Source organism: Agelaius phoeniceus, chromosome 10 (genome assembly GCF_051311805.1).
Source record: "Agelaius phoeniceus isolate bAgePho1 chromosome 10, bAgePho1.hap1, whole genome shotgun sequence".
In the NCBI taxonomy this organism is placed as follows: domain Eukaryota; kingdom Metazoa; phylum Chordata; class Aves; order Passeriformes; family Icteridae; genus Agelaius; species Agelaius phoeniceus.
The window spans coordinates 26,258,678-26,280,847 of record NC_135274.1 but is presented as its reverse complement, the minus strand read 5'-3'; the positions used below and the strand labels follow the sequence as shown (position 1 = coordinate 26,280,847).

The 22,170-nt window shown below is 52.0% G+C and overlaps 2 protein-coding genes across 10 annotated transcripts in view; one reads left to right on the top strand and one right to left on the bottom strand.

Moving 5' to 3' along the window:
* Nucleotides 1–53: 53 nt before the first annotated feature.
* On the bottom strand, nt 54–11,749 carry SLC33A1 (solute carrier family 33 member 1). Of its 2 annotated transcripts, XM_054639249.2 has the most exons (6): nt 10,912–11,749; nt 5,832–6,022; nt 5,032–5,216; nt 4,515–4,632; nt 3,565–3,780; nt 54–1,945 (listed from the first exon to the last, which is right to left on the bottom strand). In XM_054639249.2, exons 1-6 carry the CDS (start codon nt 11,633–11,635, stop codon nt 1,778–1,780), a joined length of 1,602 nt encoding a protein of 533 aa, XP_054495224.2. In that variant the 5' UTR covers nt 11,636–11,749; the 3' UTR covers nt 54–1,777. The 2 variants fall into 2 exon arrangements, with proteins under 2 accessions (XP_054495224.2, XP_054495225.2); XM_054639250.2 differs by lacking the exons at nt 4,515–4,632; nt 5,832–6,022.
* A 1,021-nt stretch (nt 11,750–12,770) lies between these two features.
* Nucleotides 12,771–22,170, top strand: part of GMPS (guanine monophosphate synthase) — a 29,396-nt gene continuing 19,996 nt past the window's right edge. For all 8 annotated transcript variants that reach the window (XR_013183732.1, XR_013183730.1, XR_013183728.1 and 5 more), the window contains exons 1-3: nt 12,771–12,905; nt 18,129–18,310; nt 21,908–22,022. Coding sequence is in view for 1 of the 8 variants with exons in the window: in XM_054639116.2 (XP_054495091.1) it covers nt 12,879–12,905; nt 18,129–18,310; nt 21,908–22,022 (324 nt within the window). In the remaining 7 variants the exon portion in view is untranslated. The remainder of the gene's footprint in view (nt 12,906–18,128; nt 18,311–21,907; nt 22,023–22,170) is intronic.

Below are 22,170 nucleotides of genomic sequence, written 5' to 3'. Positions count from 1 at the left end.
TTTCACTGGCACCTTTAGAAATAGTGAAAAAAAATTGCAAAGTAAAACCCAAATCTAATACACAGCAAATTTAATTTATCAGCTTGTGCACTTGAAGTTTTTCCTCACAATCAGAAAAGTTAAAACAACCCCTCTAGGTATGCAAGATATAATTCAATAAGCAGCCTATGGTTCCAGAGGGGATACAGAACTGAAGTGCTTCACAGAGTTACTACAGTGGAGCTGGTGGGACAGGGACTGAAAGGGGCAGACATAAATCTGATATATTTTAATGTTTTGTTCTTATGCAGAGGGGAAATTGGAAGAAATTCGGCTGGGGCAGTAAGACCCATGTGATTTCACCTAGCACGAGTAGTTTTGCTGTGCTTGAAGCAAACTGTGAGGTGTGTGTCCCTTGAGGGAGGGGACACGGGACAGGAGGCAGTGCCCAGTGAAGCACGAGGTCCCAGTGTCCTCTTCCAGTCCCCTCCTTACCCCTGATGCCAAGGAGACCCTTTGTACACCCACCCACCCCCCAGCACTCCAGAGGTGGCATTGGGCCACCTTTCCCCCAACACACAGCAGCAGAAGATCCCAAACCCCCTCCCAGCCCAGTCCTTTCAAATATTGACAAGAAACGTGGCAGGGAACCTCGTGCACCTTTGCAAGGGATGTTTAATAGTTTTCCCTTTTTAATACCAATATTCCACATACACCCAGCGGGGTCCAAGTGCCTCTGCAGCACCTGTGGGTCCCTAAGGCACTCAGGAGGGAGCGCAGTGAGAGAAATCCAGCGGGGATGTTTCCACCACATGGCACCAGCAGTGAATTCTGCAGCAGCTCTGCCACAGGACTGTGCCCCTTGGACTGGTGTGAGGGCGAGTCCTGCACCAGCTCCCTGGAATTTGGCACCTCTGTCATCACCACCTCACTCTTCTCACCCCTGCCAGGGGGAACTCTCAGCGCTCCCACTGCTTTTGAGAATGAACATTCAAATTTTAGTAATACACTTTGGAAAACCAATGGATTGGTTTTCCCCTGTCAACTCACCCCTTCCAAAGGCCCACGTGCCCTCCCTTGGGAAGCACCTCCAGCTCCAGCTGCAGGACTCAAGGCTCAGAGGATTGTGCGTTATTCCAGCCCTACCTTACAGCATTTTGCCTTCAAGAAATTACCTTGAACGTAAATCAAACTGCCTTGAAACAGCGGAAATAAATTAAACAAATGTAATTTGCTTATAAAAATAGTTTCTTATAAACCTTTAAAGCTTATAAAAGCCAGAAAATACATTTAAAAGAATCTCCGGAACATTTCATCCTTTGAGGCGCGGTTACAGTTCAGAAAGTGAGAAGAAGCAAAGCCCACAGACATCTCACACTGATCTTCCCACAAGGAATTCCACAGTACCATACTTAACCTCCAAGTCAGAATGCCTTGGGCATCCTTCCCTGGCCCAGCTGCCCTGTCAGATCATTTCTGTGTGAAAATAAAAGCTGGCACTCAGCTGGCAATGCTGCTGCCTCTACAGCCACGGCACCAGGAGCTTTCCCAGAGGTGCCCTATGGAACCAGCAGCTCTGGAGTCAGGGGTAAGTAAGCATGGGGCACGGAGGTGCTGCTTTGGCCATTCCTTTCTGAACTGCTGTGCTGTGGGAGGGCAGTGGTGCCATGCACAGCCCTGCCTCGGCCACGCAGATCTGGCGTGGCACAGAACACCGAGATTCCGGGGTGCTGATTAGGGGGTACGTCTTTGTAATAAAACTAAAACCATCTCGCTGTCCATCCAACACCTAAGTGCATCAATTGCTCCTCTTGCACTTCCACGAGGACTGTCCTTCGTCCTGCAGCTTTTTGAATTTTGGTCCAAGGAAGAACCACCAGGCAAAGCCCAGGATGACGCAGACGATGGACTCCACGTAGTACCCGTCCAGGGTGGTCACACAGGAGCCCCCAGCTGCTGTGCACAGCTGAAACAGAGCACAGGGAATGCACTGAGCACCAGCACTCCAGAGCTGTCTCCCTGCTCCTGGGCAGGACTAAATAGAGTTCTTTACTCTTTGTTGTTTCCTATACAGTTTGTCAGAGAGGCTTTCGATCTTATCAGCAGCATGAAAAGTAACAAAGTACCAAACCTGCCCTAAACATGTGGGAAATGGAGCACATCAGCCCAAAGGGCAAACTCCAGCAAACAGACACAGCCCCGCTGTCCGTGCTGGCCTGCAGGTGCAAGCACTGCTCCCCAGCTCACAGACAAAGATGATTTTTTTCTCTAGCCATCCATGTTGTGGACTCCCCAGACCTGGAAATGTCCAAGGCCAGGTTGGACAGGGCTGGGAGCAGCCTGGGACAGTGGAAGGTGTCCCTGCCCATGGCAGGGCGTGGCACTGGATGGGCTTTTAGGTCCTTCCAGTCCAAACCATCCTATGATTCTGTACCTGGGAGAAACACGCCCAGGATGGCTTTGAACTGGAAGACAAACCCCTAGCATTCACAGGGTGATTGTACAGCCCAGGATTGTTGCTGCTATTGTTTGGCTTTCAACACTGCTCTAATCCCAGGATTAATCAACTCTCTGAGCTGAGGCTCTGCCAGCATTTTCATTATTCTGAGACATGTCAAAATCAGATTAGGAATAAGAAGGGAGTGGTGGTGGTGGTGGTGGTGGAATGTCACCAACCAGGAGGATGTGAGAAAAGATCAGAGGAGTGAGGTGAAAGAGGAAGGACTCAAGCTCAGTAGAGGCTGAGACACAAGGAACCTAATTAGTAACAGACTAATGAGTGAGAGGCTGGGGAAGCATCTACTGCAGAAGCAGTTTCCCCTCTGCACCAATAAAAACTGCAACTCGAGTTCAGACAAATAATGATGGACTCCAGAGCACTTTGATAATTTAGAGAACCTCCATGTCCTAGAGCATCCTGGCATTCAGGAGTGAAATAAATCTCAGTCATGAGCACAGAAAAAAAGAAACCCCAAACATTTCTACTCTTCAGCCATGTCAAATGTCTCATTTGCTGTGAGGAGGTGAATTTGAAATGTTGCTTTCCCAGCAGTTTTGTGTCCTGTTGTTTGATCTGTGTACAGCAAGTTCTTTGTTCTCTTCCACAGGGCTCCCAGAACTGGGCAGGCAGCCAGTCCCACTTGATTTCATGGGGAAAGTGGACACCAAAATCAGAGAGCAGAGCAGCATCTTGGAGAAGGTATCAAGGCAGGCAGATAAGAAGCCTCCAGGGAGGAAGAAAAACCACAGAAATGGAGGCCCTGGGGGAGGGACAGAGAGCCTGCCAAGGACAGAGCCCCTGACTCAAACCACCCTACGGGTTCCTCACTGCACGGAATGTGGCACCAGTCTGGTGCTTCTACTCCAGGTGAGCATGGGAAGAAAGGGCTCACTACTCTGCAGCTGCAAACCCTGGGTAAGGGGTGCTTATTCAGAGTGCACAGCTGCTAACAGCCTGGATTTTATCAGCCAGGAAAGTGAGCTCCATCAGTGGGAATTTTTAAGCACAGGCCATACACTATGAAGGTTCCCAAAGGAGCCATTTCACTGATCTATTGAGCAGAGACCCCCAGCCCCCAGGCTCACCTCTGTGGCCGCTGCAGTGGCACAGGTGTGGCCCTGGGCCCCAGCACACTCCTTCACTGTCAGGGGGTCCACCAGCCACAGGGCCACCGTGGAGGGCCAGTTGCCACCCAGGTTGGAGACGGTGTTGAGCAGGGTCATGTAGGTGCCCCCGATGAGCGGGTCGCTGACCTTGGCGTTGAAGGCCATGATGGCCACGTACATGCTGTACAGGGTGATCTGGGGACACACAGACACACAGACAGACACACAGACAGGGCTGAAACCCCCAGCACAACCCTGCTGAGAGCTCCCCTGAGCTCAGCAGCACTGAGTGGAAAATGATGCCAGCAGCAGTTCCTGCTGCAGCCTGTCCCTGTGCTAACTCGGGCAGTGGCCTTGCTGCCTGTCTCAAGTCATGCTGCAACAGACCCAGCCTCACATGCACCAGCATGACTTGGGTTAACTGAAACACAATCAGCCAGCTAAACCAGCACCTAAACACAACCCTTCTGCATTTAAAATTCACCTCTCAAGGCTCTGCATTCCAGTTCTGATCCAAAGACCACGCTGTATCAGGTGCCTGTTTCCCAAGTCTTTGGATCAGATCCATTATGATGTTCCTCTAACAACTGAGTATTTTCCCTAGGACCAGGATCACATAACTTTGTTTGCACAACCATCAGCATGCCTATCAAGCTCAGACACAGTTCTGGGGTTTCTCCAGGTCCTCTGTGCTTTTGAGCTTCTGGGTCTGGGGAAAAAGGAATCTGGGGAACTACACCAGGCATGGAGAACTCAAAGCAGCTCACAGATGACGTCCAATGGAGCACAGGGAATAGGGAGGAATAACACTGGCAAGAGTATTAGAAGTCAGTCCTGGCACATAGCACAGGTCAGGCTTGGAGGGATTCCAGTGTGACCCAGGACAAGACAGGGAAGAGCATTTCCCCTCCCCACACCGTGACTGTTACCTGGTGTAGAGCATAGCTCAGCACCACCACAGCGTAGTAGTAGACAGGAAATCCTCCTTCATGCTTTACTTTAGGAGCCCACCACACCAGGAAAGCAAATTCCAGGCCAAGCAGCAGCCTGGAGGGATGAGAAAGATGATTTGTCATTCCAAGTAATTCTTCCCATGTGTTTCCTCAACACAAATCAACCATTGAACAGCTACAGAGAGTACATTACCAGAGTTTAGATCCAAATAGTTACACCTATTTCTATCTCAGAATTAGATATCAAATACTTGACAAGCAGTGGCATTGTTAGTTAGGAGCAGGAGAGCACTGCTCTAATGCTGCTGTACATGCACATCCCATGCTTCCACACAGTGACACTGCATGAACCAGACAGTTCAACTCACTGTGACAATCCTGACACACTTCCCTGGACCTGGAAGTCAGAGAGTTACACACAAAACCCTCCAGGTGATCTGAACACACAAACTGAGCACACATATCACTGTGTTCCACTAAAATGAGGCTTTACCTGTAAGGCATTGCTTTGTAGAAGGTGTTCAGGGGCTGGGGGCCCGCTGTGTATTTGCTGATAACCAGAGGCAAGATGATCTGCAGAGGAACCATTGGAACTGCCAGCAGAGCCAGGTGCTCCTTGGGGACTCCCTCCTCCACCAGTTTGAGTCCTGTTACAGCATCTGCTGCTGAAAACCCAATCTGCAATGTCAGGGAGACAAAATAAGCTGAGGAGAACAGGGAGTTTGGCTGGAAATTCAATTTACTCCCTATCACGTAAATTGAGAAATGGGATACAGAACACACTGTCACTGAAGTCACTTCTGCCCCTGATTTGATTTCCAGATTAGTTCTACACTTGCACACTCTTACTCCTCACAGCCAAAACTATTCCAGGAACATTAAGCAGCACTGCCATTCATTCCTGTGCCTTCCCTGCTGCTGGCATCTTCAGTGTCCAACTAGCAGCCATGGAAACCCAGCTTGGACAGAGCTAGGGATTCTGAGCTAAAAACAAACATTTCCTGCCCTTTTAACTGCAGGCTACGCAGACTGTTTAAAAATGTTCTTTACTTTAATACCACATTGCCACCAAACTTCTCTTCAATGCTTGTGTCAAACACAAAAGCTCTCACAAAGCTTTTCTGCTGCACAGCCCTACTCAGCACAATGAGATAACCCATTCTGCTTGAATTTCATGTGAAAATTCACAGCTCTTGTGACAGCCAACAGCAAAACTAAGTTACATCCCGGGGACTCAGCAGCCTTGCAGACTCTGATGCCAGCATTTAACAATTCTTAAATGTATTTACTTACTTTTGAAGTGAGGATCAAGAGACAGAAAGTAAGAACTGCTGGCATCTTGATTATTGAGAATAGCAGCCTGTATGTGTCAGTGATGCCTTTTGTTTCCTCCTTTGCTGGTATTAGCTCCTCGTTTTCCTTTTTCAAAAAGGCAACCAATGTAGTGGTAACTAAGAAGACAGCTCCCCAGAAAAACAGGAAATCTGGAGAGGAAAATAAAATAAAATAAAAATCTCTTTGCAGCAGCCATGATTGACAGTTGTAGAATATAAACCTAATAATCAAACCACAAGCACAGAGTGAGTGACACAGCTCTGCCCTCCTCTGCAAGGAGGTGTTTGCTGGAGCTGAGGCAGAGGAGCAGCAGCAAACCAGGCCACCTCCCTGCTGCTTGGTGGGTTCTTACCACAGTGAGCACGTTGGAGGAGGAACAGAGGCAAAAATGAACGTGTTGAAGGATTACACACAAAACCACTACAGGCTGATGAAGGAGGAAAACCACATGTAATAGTCAGAAAACAGGGAAGAACCTCCAGAGGCAGAGCTCCTTCCCAGCTCCTCCCTTACCCTGCAGTCAGGGAACCTCTGTGCCTCAGCTCTACAGCCCTATCTAATATCCACCTCCCACCTGCAGGAAACAGGCATTTAGGAGGGTGAAGATGGCCCAAGGAAAGTTTTTACAGAGTTGTAAGGAATCCTCAGATTTATCTGGCTGAAGTGGATCCTTGGCAGCACTCCAGTGCTCTGTTTTAAGCAGATCAGAATCTGCTAAATCATGGATGTGGGCCAGTAAAAAATCACCAACAGAGTACTTTCTGACTGAGTGAATGGCCAGTTCAAGATCATCCTATCCTCTGCCTCTAGGACAGGGGCAGGGAAGAACCCAGCCTGTGCAGGGGGTAGGACAGAAGCAGCATAAAGAACCCAGCCTGTGCAGGGGGCAGGACAGAAGCAGCATAAAGAACCCAGCCTGTGCAGGGGGTAGGACAGAAGCAGCCTGAAGAACCCAGCCTGTGCAGGGGGCAGGACAGAAGCAGCCTGAAGAACCCAGCCTGTGCAGGGGGCAGGACAGAAGCAGCCTAAGGAACCCAGCCTGTGCAGGGGGCAGGACAGAAGCAGCCTCTAAAGAACCCAGCCTGTGCAGGGGGCAGGACAGAAGCAGCCTGAAGAACCCAGCCTGTGCAGGGGGCAGGACAGAAGCAGCATAAAGAACCCAGCCTGTGCAGGGGGTAGGACAGAAGCAGCCTAAGGAACCCAGCCTGTGCAGGGGGTAGGACAGAAGCAGCCTCTAAAGAACCCAGCCTGTGCAGGGGGTAGGACAGAAGCAGCCTAAGGAATCCAGCCTGTGCAGGGGGTAGGACAGAAGCAGCCTAAGGAACCCAGCCTGTGCAGGGGGCAGGACAGAAGCAGCATAAAGAACCCAGCCTGTGCAGGGGGTAGGACAGAAGCAGCATAAAGAACCCAGCCTGTGCAGGGGGTAGGACAGAAGCAGCCTCTAAGGAACCCAGCCTGTGCAGGGGGCAGGACAGAAGCAGCATAAAGAACCCAGCCTGTGCAGGGGGTAGGACAGAAGCAGCCTAAGGAACCCAGCCTGTGCAGGGGGTAGGACAGAAGCAGCCTCTAAAGAACCCAGCCTGTGCAGGGGGTAGGACAGAAGCAGCCTAAGGAATCCAGCCTGTGCAGGGGGCAGGACAGAAGCAGCCTAAGGAACCCAGCCTGTGCAGGGGGCAGGACAGAAGCAGCCTTTACTCCTCCTGGTCAGGAGCAGCTCCAGCAGCCTCCAGGAAACCCAGCAGGAGCAGCCAGGGCTGGTGAAAGGGCAGAGACAAAGGTTTGGTCAATCACTGCCTGCTTCTCCTGCACAGCAGGGAAGAAAACGTGCAAGGACTGCTCCAGGTGTGTCCCACCATTCCTAGGGTAACAGAAAAAAGGCTCCTCATGCCATTTCTGCTACTTTTCCCTTTCCTAAAATAAACATGACCTCAGAAGCAACGCTGTCAGATTGCTGTCTCCTAAAAACACAAGGTGCCCTGAGCAGACATTCTCAAGCAAAGATGCATTTTCTGAGAGTCTCACGACTCACAGCTGCTGGCTACAAAGGATGTAGAGGAGCAGCTCTCTAATAATAACCCTGAGCATTATCACTGCAGTGAAAGACACACAGTGCAAGGATGGGGATAGAAATAGCTCTGAGCATCATCACATGAGTGCTCCTGATCAGGCCAGCCCTGTCAGCTGCAGCACAGCACTGCAGGGGCTGCATCAGCAACAAAGCAAAGCAAGAAAAAAGAAAAAAAACCACCATATATATATATATATAGTAGTTCAGACAAGAAAAACTAGGGTTTTTGAGGCTGTAGGCAGTTTACACAAAAATAAGGTACATTTCCTTTCAAATACAAGGAAACTCACTAACAGGCTACAAGCAGAAGAAGTTTGAAATTCGAGTTTACATAAGGGATTTCAAGGACAAACTTTCTGGTCCCACCACTGCTGCTTCCCCCATCCCTATTTTGTTTCTGCAGCTACACTGCTAGTAACAAAATAAACCACTGAGATGGGGCAAGACAAGTTTTTGAACTAGATCAGGGATGGATCAGGCTGGCAAACAGCCTGAAGAAGGCACCAGGTGGTACAGGTACCCAGGATCCCAGGAGGAGGGGTGCTCCACGGTCCCTGGCACAGCTGAGTGGGGGAGGCCTTTAAGGGGCACATTTGTTCTGTGTCCACTCTTTCCCTGTCCCTCCCTTCCCCAGGAATGGGCAAACCAGGCAGGAATCACAAACTCAGCCAGGGAGCTTCCCCTGCTCTTCAATCAACTGAAGTCACCTGAACAGCAAGTGCTGAATAAACCCCTGGACGTGCCAGGACAATCAGCCCACAGAAGGGTTTTTCCTGTTTCCTTCTCTGGCACTCAACCTGACACAGCCCAGCACAGCCTCTGGTTTGGTGAGTTTGATGATGGGTTTACATCTGTCCATATTATTTCCTGAAGTTAATGAGAACAACAAATGCTGCTGCTGCTTCTCAACAACTCCAGGCTGACTCAGGATCACAGAATATCTTCAGTTGGGACAGACCTACAAGGATCATCCCAGCTCTGGTTTGGCACAAGACAACCCTGGCAGTGCTGCCCAAAGGCTCCTGGAGCTGTGGCAGCCCCGGGGCTGTGCCTGCACCCTCTGGGGAAGAACCTTTCCCTGCTATCCACCTAACCCTGCCCTGGCCCAGCTCCCTCTGGATCATGGAGTGTTGACTTGTTTTTTCCCTGCCACGGGGCTCAGCCTACAACAAAAGTGCTCAGAGCTCTGAGCTGGCAGAGAACATTCACCTTTTCCAGCAGTGAAGTTTTCTGCTGCTTTACCTGCCCAAACCTGCTCATCACGAGCCCATTACAGCCAGGGCAAGGACCAATGAGCCCCTGTGCTCCTTGGTGAGCTGGTAACTCCTGCTGCTCTCAGCTGCTCCAGGGAAACACCAAACTGTGCCACTCACACGACAGAGAAACAGAAATTTCTTACAGCTTTACCACCTGAAAAACCATATCCTGCAACTATAGTGTCAGTTATTTGCTGTTCTTACTCCACCCACATCAATACTCCAGGGCAGGTTAAGGAGGTGGCATTGGTGCTGTTTGGGTTAGGGGATAATATCTTTTAAAAACAGCACTTTGGTAATAGTAAAACCCATTTATATAAACAGCCCTGAGAGGAAAAAACCCCAACCAACCAAAACCCTGGGCAGTGAGGGAAGTACAGCCAAGCCAGGCTGTCTGAACAGCAGTGGCTGCAAGTTGCATCAGCAGCAGAGACGTCAGTGTGCACTGCAGTGAGAGGGATGGACACCCAGCCCAGGAGCTGCACAGCCCCAGGGAAAGCCAGGAACCAGCTGGGACACTTGCAGGGCCACTCTGAGCTCCTTGGCACAGGCCAGGCACCAGGCTGGCAGCTGGGAGCACAGGGAGGACTGCTGAGCAGTGCTGGGAGCTGCAGAGACCAGGCAAGCACAGCAGTGTGGACACTGCTGTCCTGGCTCATCCCTAAGGGGCAGGACAGAAAGCAAAGCTCCCCTTCACACCATTCCAGCCTGTTCTGGCATACCTGATCTCTGAGATGGCACAGGCAAGGCAATCAGTGTGAGGGAGCAGAGACTGAGACCTTGGGGAGCTGCTCTCCACTGCCAGGGTCACCCTGAGGCTGCAGCCAGAATGGTGCCAGCATTTCCTGTCCTCACTCAACCTTGCAACCAAACCAGCTGCACTTCCAAGCATCCCCAGGGTAATGCCCCTAACATAACTACCACACAGAACCTTTCTGAGAAAAATCCCAAACCCCAGCAAACAGAAACATCCCTCCATCCCTGACAGCCAGTTATGCTTGGATTACCACACTCCATTTAATTCGCTAAAGAGAAAAAGCAAATCCCCCTTAATTTACTAAAATAAGGCCTTCCTTCAGAAACTGGCTACATGCTCAATCCTGAACACTTTCACTTCTATTCTGTGAAAAATATCATATTGGAAGAATCTTTTTTTGTTTGTTTGTTTGTTTCTTCTTTCCCACATGGAGACTTTGGCTTGCTTTTCTTAAAGAGTAATCTAGTCCATGGCCATTAAACCAGGAGGAAAAAAAAAAAAAAGAGTTCCTCCAAAGTGCTTAGGTCAGCCAAGATAATGACAAGGCAGGTTAAAGCCCAGAAAAATCTGAAGTCCAATGCATTTACCAGTGGGCTCTGCCAGCCTCCAAGCAGGCTGTGCTTTCCCACGGGGCAAGGGACACACCAAATCTGTTTGGTTCCCAGCATCAAACCACAGAGGGGTCCAGGCACAGGGAAGAAGCATCCTGAGGAAGATATAACCATTATCATTAGGAAAAAATCCTTCCCTGGCAGGGTGGGCAGGCCCTGGCACAGGTGCCCAGAGCAGCTGGGGCTGCCCCTGGATCCCTGACAGTGCCCAAGGCCAGGCTGGGCACTGGGGCTGGGAGCCCCTGGGGCAGTGGGAGGTGTCCCTGCCATGGGATCGCTTTAGTCCCCTCCAAACCAGCGCACTCTGGCTCTGTCCCAGCACAGCGGGCGGCACACCCGGCCGTACCTGAGAGGGTGACGATGCCCCGCGGCTGCGGCTCGAAGCGCAGGTACTTGTTGCAGAAGGAGGCGGACTCCAGGGCCAGGAACAGCACGTTTCCCAGGAAGTAGCCGGCCGTCTGCCCCACGGAGTTGCAGGTGGAGGCGTAGCCCACGTTCTCCCGGGACAGCATGGTGAGCGCCCAGCCGTCCACCGCGATGTCCTGCGTGGCCGCCAGGAACTCGAAGAGGAAGAAGGTGACGGTGAGGGCCGCCACGTCGGGGCCGCGGCCGTGGCCGTCGCCCAGCAGCGCGTCCACCTGCGTGGACATGTAGATCATGAAGAGCCCCAGCACGTACTGCGTGGGCACCAGCCACGACTTGCGGCGGCCGAAGCCGCGCAGGTACACGGCGTCTACCAAGGGCGCCCACAGCAGCTTCAGGCTGAAGGGCCAGAACACGAAGCTGAAGAAGGCCTGGTCGGTGTAGCTAGCGCTCTTGCTCTGCAGGATGAGCGGCACGCTGCCCGCCAGCCCCAGCGGGATACCCTGCAGCACGTACAGCACCAGCAGCAGCAGGATGCTGCCCAGCTCCGCGCGGTACCCCCGCGCCCGCCCCGGCGCCGGCAGCAGCGCCTCGGTGTCGCCGGGGAGCCCGTCGGGGGGCGGGTCGCCCGTCAGGTCCAGGCTGTGCTGGCGGGTGGCGGCGCGGCGCTGCCGGCCGCCCTCCTCGGCGGCGATGGCGGGCGCCATGTCCGGCACGGCCCGGCAGCGGCCCCGGCACGGGCGGGAACGGCCCGGAGCGGCCCCGGCGCCGCCGCCGCGCTGAGGGAACGGCCCCGCCCCGCGAGGACCAGGCGTGGCCGCCCCTCATTGGTGCAATGGAGGTGACGTCATGCATAGCACCGCCCCCTGACCCTGATTGACGGGGCAGGGGCAGCAGGAGCGGAACCGGGAACGGGAACCGGTGAGGATCGCGATCACTGGAGCCTCCGTGCCCTGGAAAGGCTGAGGGAGCTGGGGCTGCTCAGTCTCAAGAGGGACTCTCAGCCCTGACTGTCCCCGTCTGTCCCTGGGTGCAGGGAGGGTCAGAGCTCTGCTCTGCCAGGGCTCTGTTCCCGAGACCCAGCAATGGCACCGGGACTGAGCCCAGAAAGTTCCACCTCGACAGAAGGAAGATCTCTGCTGCGAGCACTGTAACAGAGACCAGAGAGGGTGTGGAGTCTCCTCACTGGGGATACTGCAGACCTGTCTGGACACAATCCTGTGCCATGTGCTGTGAGATAACCCTGCCTGAATGCCAATGAAAATAGAACTGTAAAAGAAGGACACATCCCCAAGAAAAAACAGACCAGAAAGCCCGACTTTGAACAAAACCTGTACATTTCTATAAGGCTCAGGTCAGAAGTGTTTGGAATCTGACAGCAGAATCCGAATTCCTTTACCAGAATTCCTTCATTCACCCCTTCTTTCATTCCTTCTATTTACACTGATGCTCAGGGAAAGGCATCAAAACCGCCCCGGGACCGCTCCAGGAGGGTTCCACGGCTGCAGTCACGTTCTCCGGTGTCCGCTGGGGAATTCACCCAGCAGGCACAGCAGGTTCAGTGTCCAAGGCCGGGATGGACCTGGTCGATGGAAGGTGTCCGTGCCCATGGCAGGGGGTGGGACGAGATGGGCTTAAGCTCCCAACCCAAAGCAGCCAGCGATCCCATGGTACCACAGGATGCTCACGCACAAACCCCCACTCACTGCAAAGCTCCGATTTGTTTTTACCCCGATAACCGAGCAAAATGCGCTGTCGGAGCGCAAACCCCACGGGGTGCGGGGCTCTCCGGCCGTGTCCCCGCCGTGTCCCCGGCCCGCCCCTGACCCCGCCGCCGCTCCTCCCCTTCCGCCGGAGCGGCCGTGCCGGGCGGCTCCTCCTCCCGCGGGCGGCATTAGCTCATCGGCCGCGGCTCCTCGCGGCCCTTTCTTCGCGCTGCCCGCCGCCCCCATGGCCCTGTGCAACGGGGACACCAAGGTCAGTGCTGCGGCCGCGGGGCGCGGGGCTGCGGCCCGGCCCGGCCCGGCCCGCCCGGGCACATGGCGGGGCCCCGGGGCCCGGGAGGGGAGCGGGACCGCCCGCGCCGCAGCCGCAGCCCTGGCTGCTCGCAGAGCGCTAATTCATTAATTAACTGATTAACCCCCCGAGCAGGGCCGTTCTAACCCTAACCCCGCCCTGCCGTGTCCCCGCTCGCAGCCGGGCCATGGGCTCGGTTCATCCAGCGGCACGGGCAGGGCTCCCAGCCCCGGCGCGGGTGTCCCCTCACCGGCCGTGTCCCGCTGCGGCCGCGTGTCCGTGTGGCCCGGGCACAGCGGGGCACGGAGCGAGCCGTGCGCCGCGGGAACTTCCAGCGCTTTCTGATAATGCAATTTCCCACCGAGCTGCCTCCAGCCGCTGCTGTGGCGGGATTAAAGACTTGTTCTGGTTTCTTTATCTAGTTTGGGAAAACCCGGGGGGACTCGGGGGATTCGGGCGCTCGGTTCTGGGAGCCCGCTTGGTCCCGTGTAAGTTTTCTGACACGCTTTCCCTTGGCCGTGTTCGCAACCTCCCCTCCTGGCCAGGGCTGCTCCTCTCCTCCCTCCTGCTCGGCTCCATATCTCATTTGTAAGAAGCTGTGCTTCTGCAGGGTTTCTGAGTGCTCGGTTCGTTCCTGTGTGAATTTTCTGGCCTGTTTTTCCCCGCCGTGGTCACAGGCACCTTCCCTGGCCGGGGCTGCTCCTGGGGCTCCGGTTCTCCTGGCCATGGGGTGTGCAGCCCCGGCTCATCCTGCAGAGTGAGAGCAGATTGTGCAGGGACCGGCTCCTGCTCCTCCTGCAGCCCACTGACACCTGCAGGACACACCTGTCTGTTAAAGCCTCCCTGATAGAAAGATTTGGGGGCTCTTGTCTCGCTCCTGGCGATGGCCTGAGTTTGACGGAGCTGCTTTCCTGTTATGCTGTGAAATATGAGTGAGCATTCTTAGACCTGCTTAATTTTAATACCACAGGGAAACAGTTAAACTCTTGTAAAACCTGTGCTGGCTTGAAAGTTTAAGATCAAGGCTCCTGGTTTAGGCTTGTCCTGAGTTACCAGTGTGGGTGAAAGCTCAGGGCCCGGGGCTTGGACAGAGGAGCTGCTGCTATTTTCCAGTACTCCAGAATGGGACTGGTCTGTATGGAAATGTGGTTTATAAATTGCATTAATGACCAACCTGCAAGCATGTGGGTGTGTGAAATGCTGAAAAATCCCCTGATTCTGCACAAGTGGGCTGCTAGGAGCTTGCACACTCAGTTTAAGGCACTTGGTAGGATTTGTGGTGTCCTTGGCTGGTGACCAAGCCTGGTTCCAGTTCTCCTACCTCAGCTCACTAGAGAACTCAGAATTGTTTGTTTTTGATGCAGAAGATCAGCAGTGATGGAAGATTCTGTCCTCCAGTGCTGGTGTGGTGGAGCGGAGGTGCTGGGATGAGGCTGGCAGCACAGCTGGGGTGACCACGCGGCTCAGGTGGCACCTTGGTGCCATGTCCCGGGTCCGTGGTGTTCAGGGTGACTTGTGACTTGAGTTAGCTGAGCAGAGGCTTTCTTCTCTCAGTGTGCAGGAGGGTTTAGCCTGTTTTCAGTCCCACTCTGAGACAGCAGTCTGGTGCCTCTGCCCCGTGCCTGGACCTCTGGGACAGGTGTCAGAGCAGCTCCACAGGAGCTCTCAAAACCCGTGCGTTCTCCTGACTTTTGTGTGATAGACCAGAAGACAAGGAGCTCTAGTTGTACCTGTACTGAGGGGAAAAGGGGTTTTCATTAGGGCTGTCAGCCCCCAGCAGGAGGAGGTGCTGGCTCCATAAGCCCTGTCTGTCCCTGCAGGAGCTGGGCTGTCTGCTGTCCTCTAAATCTGCTGGCACGCCCTGGTGTGCAGAGCTCAGCTGCCGTGCTGGCTGCACATGAACAGCATCTGTTCCTTTTGGGATTTCATCAAGTGACGTTTCCCGTGGTAAATTGGGGTTTAAAACCCCTAGCCTTGGAACTGTGCCTTTCAATAAGTAAAGCCAGATCCTGTGATGACTCTTCTCCCTTTTTCCTTTCCTCTTTTTGCCTGTGATTTACGGTGGTGCACATTGGGCTCTCTTAGTTCTGAACCCCCTTACAGTTCTGCTTGTCTGGTGAGTTCACAGGAGTCTGGATTGCTGTCCTGCCTCTGCTGGGGTCTGAGGGAGATGCAGGTTCAGACACAGACCAACTTATGCTGCTTTAGCAGTGCTTCTCAAGCTACTCCTGGTGTAACTTCAGGCTCTTTCTGTTTTCACGCTCCTGTCTCCCCCATAACTGTTGCTTATGCCCCCATTAACCACACCTGCCTGCCCAAAGCACCAGGGGGTAGGGCACTGAAAACCAGATTTATTCATTTATTTATTAGCTACAGGTGCGGATGCTTGGTTATCAGTCCAGCTGAGCTGACACCAACAGTAACTTCTGTTTAGTCGTTTTTTTGTGGGTGGGCTGCAGAGCTCTGGCCCTAAATGACACAACCTATTGCTCTGAAACAGTTAAAGACTTGAAATAAAAACATGGCACTGCTAGGAATAGTGTTTTCCCCAAGATGGGCTCAGGAAAGCACAAGGATGTTGGTCTGTCTGGCAAGAGCTGCTAATTTAGAAATTGCCAGGTGAAAATGCCCAGAATGACTGTAAAAGTGATTCCCTCCCTGCACTGGAAGGGAGGACAGCTCTGGTGACTCTGCCTCGCTGGGGGTGAGGCTGCTCAAGTCTGCTCTCTTCCAGCATGTGTACTTTTTGTTGTGTAACCCAGGAGTAAATGTCATTAAGAGCTCCCCATCAGGCAACTTGGCTGCCAGCTGAAGGGCAAAAATTAAATATCTGAGTTTAACCTGGATTTAGGCTTTTGAGGGATTTAGCACTATTTTTTCCCCCACTTAGGTTCTTTAATTAAGATAAAACCCCTTGCAGCTGGTGTGAACTTTGGACGTTTCCAGTGTGTTTGTTGGGAGGCTGTGTCCCAGCAGGATGATGCTCTCCAGAGTCACCCGTGGCTGCTCTGGCCTGAATCCCTGCCCCAGGTGGACGTGGCTGAGCAGCAGTGATGGGAGCACAGGCGAGTCCTGGGGTGGAGGTTCTGCTGCCTGGGCCAAACCAGCAGAACCACTCCAACCTGCCATCAGTAAAACTTGAAATGGAGCTCCAAGGTGTTTGGAGGCAGCATTTGCCAAAGTAAAACCCTTCCTAGTTTGTCCTTCCCCATCCTGCATTGGCAAGGACAGGGTAAGCTTTAAGTTAGGGGAAGAGCACCTTAACAGAATTCAATTCTTTAGGCAGTGGATTTTTGGTGTTGGAGCATGGCTGTTGATTCTTACTCGGGGATGCTCTGATAAGGACACTTCCATGGAATAGCTGCTCTCCTCACACATTTCTTTAAAGAGGAAACTTGGCCTTGTGTATTTTAGCACTCTTTCAGATTTGGCTGAAGTTGGCCTGGCAGTTCAGGCGTGAGGGGCTCAGAGGAAACCACTGCTTTGTTCTGACGTGCAGCCTGCTCAAATGCTGCACTCAAAATCTGTTGGGTTTTTTTTTTTTAATAATTTAGCAGGGACATTTGTTCTCAATTTCCCCTTTTTAGTCTCTCCAGGAGGTAATGTCAAGTCAAGTTCAGCATACGAGCCAGCATGACGGGGGGAAAACATTTTTTGTTTAGTTTTGTGCTGTTTTGCCTGAGAAAAAGGCTGATGCTCTCATGGGCTGTGCTGGGGTTCATGTGGAACTGGAAACTGGAAAGAGATGGAGAGGCTGCAGATGGTGATCAGGGCATATGAGCTCTTGCTTGTGGAAAGCTCTGCCTTCATTAGATCATTAGCATTTTTCTTCCCTAATTTATGCCGTTTTGTTTGGGGGATGGGGGTGTCATGTCTGTGTGTCTGCTTGGGGTGGATGTTCTGTGCTGGTGTCCAGCACCTTTATCTTGCCAGTGCCTCAACTGGTCCTTATCATCTTCAAGATTTCTTTTTTGTTTGTTTTTTGCATTTTGAAGTTTCTTGGCCGGTCTTTGTAATTTTTATCATAAATTAGCATAGTTAATTAGCAAAGCCTTGCACATGTTAGTTGTTAAAAGGATCTGGCTTAGTCAGTGGGCTGTCAGTGTAAAGCCAGAGAAGGTTTAGGCTGGATATCAAGAGACGTTTCCTGACAGAAACATTTGTAAAGCATTCGGGGGGCTGCTTGGGGTAGTGGTGGGGTCACCATCCCTGAGAGGGCTCTGAAAATACGTGCAAGCAGCACTTGAGGGCACAGTTCACTGGTGAACAGGGTGGTGGGGTTGGGTGGACACCTGGACTCTGGCCACTCACAGAGGCCTTTTCCAGCCTCGTGTCTCGGGGACCCTGTGGGATTGCTGAGGGGTGTGGGTGACTCGGTGGGACATGGGTGTTGGTGATTCCATGGGATTGCTGGGTGGGTGACCCTACAGGATTGCTGGTGTGGGTGACTCTGTGGGATTGCTGAGTGGGTGTCAGCGGTTCCGTCGGGTTTCTGACATGGGTGTCAGTGGTTCCGTGGGGTTTCTGACATGGGTGTCGGCAGTTCCGTGGGGTTTCTGACATGGGTGTCGGCAGTTCCGTCGGGTTTCTGACATGGGTGTCAGCAGTTCCATGGGATTTCTGACATGGGTGTCAGCAGTTCCATGGGATTTCTGACATGGGTGTCAGTGGTTCCGTGGGGTTTCTGACATGGGTGTCAGCGGTTCCATGGGGTTTCTGACATGGGTGTCGGCGGTTCCGTCGGGTTTCTGACATGGGTGTCAGCAGTTCCATGGGATTTCTGACATGGGTGTCAGTGGTTCCGTGGGGTTTCTGACATGGGTGTCGGCGGTTCCGTGGGGTTTCTGACATGGGTGTCGGCAGTTCCGTGGGGTTTCTGACATGGGTGTCGGCGGTTCCGTCGGGTTTCTGACATGGGTGTCGGCAGTTCTGTGGGGTTTCTGACATGGGTGTCGGCGGTTCTGTGGGGTTTCTGACATGGGTGTCGGCGGTTCCGTGGGGTTTCTGACATGGGTGTCAGTGGTTCCGTGGGGTTTCTGACATGGGTGTCAGTGGTTCCGTGGGGTTTCTGACATGGGTGTCGGCGGTTCCGTGGGGTTTCTGACGTGGGTGTCGGCGGTTCCGTGGGGTTTCTGCCGCGGGTGTGGCTGACACTGTGGTTTCTGCCGCGGGTGCTGTTGGCAGCCCGAGAACGCCGGGGCAGAGCTCAAGGATGGGCAGCACCACTACGAGGGCGCCGTGGTGATCCTGGACGCGGGCGCGCAGTACGGCAAGGTCATCGACCGCCGCGTGCGCGAGCTCTTCGTGCAGTCCGAGATCTTCCCGCTGGAGACGCCGGCCTTCGCCATCCGCGAGCAGGGATTCAGGTACGGCTGGCCTTCCCTGGCCCTTCCCTGCTCCGTGCTCACTGCCTGGGCCCTGCCCCTGCCCCTGCCCTGCTCTCTGTTCCCTGCTCACCTCCTGCCCCTTCCCTGCTCTCTGTTCCCTGCTCACCACCTGGGGAGTGGCTCTAATGTTGCAGCAAAGCACATGGGACTCCATTTCTTCACATAGGGAAAGGCAATTCTTTATTCACATAACTCATTTTATGTAGTTTTCACAGACCTTGTGTCCAGCTCCAAGTGGCTGGTAGTTTTCTTGCCCAATTCATTGGTTCAAAGGTGTTTTTGTGTGTATGTGGTAAGATTCTCTCTTCACCAAGGTGTTTACATTTTTCGAAGATTCTCTCTTCACCAAGGTGTTTACATTTTTCTTTGTGGATTTTTATGGGACAGATCTTCTGTTACTACAGGTGCAACCTATTTTTCTTACTAGAATAGGTTGTTGTGCCAACTGCTTCTTATTCCTTTGCCTCTTTCTTTGATCCAAGCTTACAAGCCAGCTGGTTAGCTGCACTTGGAGGAAGCAACAGGCTTAGTCCCTGATTTTATAAAGCCTTTCTTTTATAATATCTCTGCCTGTGTACAACACTCTAATGCCAATGGTGTGAATGATTCCATCTGAGTGTGGCCACAGGAACACCTGAGCTGTGCTGGGGACACTTGGGCAGAGATCCATCCAGTACATTTGTCCCTCCATGCCTTTTTGGACATTTGTTTCCTAATGTCATTTTGATAATTTCAATTGCAGAGCATCCTTCAGGAGGCTGCATTTTAACTATCTGCCAAAATGTAGATGATTTTGCTGTTTTACCTGCTGAATTTTTTGTAGGCTTCTAAATTTATTTTTTTTACTTAAATTTTTTTAAATTAAACTAACTTGAATACTGGAGGTATTGTGGTAAATCGTGCCAGATGTTCCTGGAAAGCAGCTAAAAAAAAATCCCTAATTGACACTGCCACTCATTGTTTGCAGCAAAGAAGGGTCTCACAATTACTTGGTAGTTTGTACATTAATTTTTCATGTTTTGTTAGGCTTTCTAGGATATACATCACTTCTGTGTATGGAGAATAAATACCCTGAAGTCTACAACTCACCAAAGATTTGTACTTACTTGTCAGTTTGGTACAAATCCAGAAATGTGGTGCACGTGGGATTTTGGTTGTGCTCTGTAACAGATAAGACAGTGCTGCAGAAGTGCATTTTCCCAATCAGTGATAATTAGCGAAGCAGTAAATAGTTTGTGTTGATGCAGGTTTGCAGTGGGAAGAATTCAGAACAGTTGAAAGTTTTTCAGAGTATTGGGATCAGGCCTGTGGGAGCTGTCATTGCAAACAGTTGCTGTCTGAAATGGGGCAGAGCCTTTTCCCCCAGGTCACTTCCCAAGGTTGGGGTGGTGGTTTCAGGTCACCCAGGCTGGTCAATAACTGTGTTTGTGTCCACAAAACCTGTTTGTGTCCAGTGTCAGTCAGCAAACCCAACAGATCCACAGCCATGGTCACTGTCAAACTGAGTCTGTGGTGTCACTGCAGGGTTTGGTGCATTTTCCATGTCCTGGGCACAGTCAGGCTCCCACACTGCAGCTCACACATGGAAGGGCTGAGGAGCTGCACCTGTGCTGAGCTTTGAGGTGGCAGCAAGAGCCAGCACTTTGCTAAATCATGTTTACATGGTGGCTTTGAAAAGGCAGTTCCTCGTCATTCAGAGCACTCTCCAGTGACAAGTGTCACCTAAATGTGGATGAGCATTTCCCACAATATCCTGGCTCTGGATTTACTCTGGGCTCTGGCACTGGGCTCTGGCAGGAGTCCTGACCTCGGGCTGTCAATGCACACATTTTCCCTGGGTGTTTTTATGTGTTCCTGAGGTGCCTGTAATCCACTGCAAAGGGGCTTTCCAGAGCTGGGTCAGGTTGTTTGGGAAGGGGTTTAGGGTAACCAGAGAAAGGGATATTCATACCAGCACAGACAAGTGTGCAGGAAATCACACAGTGCTGCAGGAAAGCTGGCACAGTCTGCATCCTGTGCAGGTTCTGACTTCTCCTGCACAGCTGTGAAGATGCAAGTCCTCTTAGTCTAAACTGTCTGTTTTTTGTATTTTTTTGTACTTCAGTACTTGGGCATATTGCAAACCCCTCTGTATTATGCCAAATTTCAACTGGCATGGAAAAAACCCAGGTGTTTAGGACTCTATTTTTGACTAGAGAAGTGTGTAACTATTTTGACTTCTCATCACAATGTTCAGTCTATAGGTGTGGCTGTATTCCTTCAATTCCTTCCTAGAACCCCAGGGAGCACTGGAGCTGTGTCAGGGGGGTTCTGGGTTGGAGATCAGGGAAAGGCTCTGCCCAGGCTCCCCAGGGAATGGGCACAGCCCTGAGCTCCAGGAGCATGTTCTGTGGTTCTAATTAATATTAAATAATGTTCTGTACATTTGGCACTTGAGCAGATGCTTCTGTGCATGGAGTGGTTTGGAGCAGGAGCAGCAGCAGCCACAGAGAGAGTTCAGACTCTTCATGGCAGTCCAGGGTCAGGAGATGCCCCGTGTCTCCAGGCTGGCCAGCAGTGCCTGTGCAGGAGCTGCAGGGAGCAGCTCTCAGGGTGGTTCTGTGTCAAACTGCACCACATCAGCTGTGCTGGTTCCAGAGCTGGCCTGGGTGTGCCAGCAGGCAGGGGAACAAACGCTGCCCCTTGCAGCTCCATCCCTGCTGGCTGCAGGTGACCTTGGTGCCAGGGCTGCTCCTGTTGGTGGCACGGGCAGGAGTGGGCAGCTCCTGCTGCTCAGAGCCAGAACAGCTCTGTTCTGTTCATCCCACTTGTGCAGCTCCTGTCTGGTTTGGGTTTGCACTTCTGGCTCAGAGCAAGTTTGATGTTCTCTGTGAAACAAACAGTTCTGAGTCCAAGGTCTGGTACAGCCCTGCTCCATCCCAGCACGAGGCCAGAAGTGTTGCCCAACTGGTGCTTCTGCAGTTCATGGTCCTGGAAATCACTGTGGTTTGCAAAAACTCTCTCTTGCCCTTTTAGATGGTTTAATTTTCTTTTATAGGGTGAAGTATTGACTCCAAACCCTACATGATCATGTGTATTGTGCTTGTAATTCTCAGCCTGTTGCTAATGCCATCTCTGCATAACCAGAATGGACAAAGGGACTTTTTTTTCAGCAGATTTAGGAGTTAGGGAGTAGATTTTTTGACTGCAGGTCTCCTCCAGATGTCACAGACTTCATAAATTGTGTGTGTATATATATACATATATAAAAATATATATCTTGATGCTAATACTCTATATTTGTCCCAGCCATCCTGCTTCTCTCATAGCTGCTGGTTGGCTATGAGAAATTTAAAATTTAAATACTTTTTATGATGGTTTGTGTTTGACTTTGTTTAAACTGGGGAAATCCCTCCCTGAAAACCTGCTGGGTCTGACAGCAAAAATCAAGTTGCATGTAATGATATCTGTGTTGAAATGTGTGTTAGAAAGTATCTGTTCTAAGAGTGGTATGAGACAGTGCCAGTGCTTGCAGTAAATAGATTTCAAGGCAACCAGTGTGTTTGGATTAACGATTTCTTCCTGTTCTGTCTGCAGAGCCATCATCATATCTGGAGGACCAAACTCTGTGTATGCAGAAGATGCACCATGGTTCGACCCAGCCATATTCACAATAGGAAAACCAGTGCTTGGCATCTGCTATGGCATGCAGGTGCTGCTGGGGAACAGCACGGGGTCCTTGGGGCTGGGCAACACCTCCAGGAGCCAGTGCAGCTGTTAAATGTGCCTGTCCACAGCCTCCTTCAGGCTCCTTTCTGCATGGCTGCAGGGCAGGGCTGCAGGAGCTGCTCTCCAGCCAG

What these genes read in the sequence shown, in the direction of transcription:
- SLC33A1 (XM_054639249.2), bottom strand. Translation starts at nt 11,635, where the DNA reads ATGGCGCCCGCCATCGCCGCCGAGGAGGGCGGCCGGCAGCGCCGCGCC. An exon ending in TACAAAGCAATGCCTTACAG is followed by an intron (nt 4,633 to 5,031) that starts GTAAAGCCTCAT and finishes TCATCCCTCCAG; the next exon opens with GCTGCTGCTTGGCCTGGAAT. An exon ending in TGAGCTATGCTCTACACCAG is followed by an intron (nt 3,781 to 4,514) that starts GTAACAGTCACG and finishes GTGTGTCCCCAG; the next exon opens with ATCACCCTGTACAGCATGTA.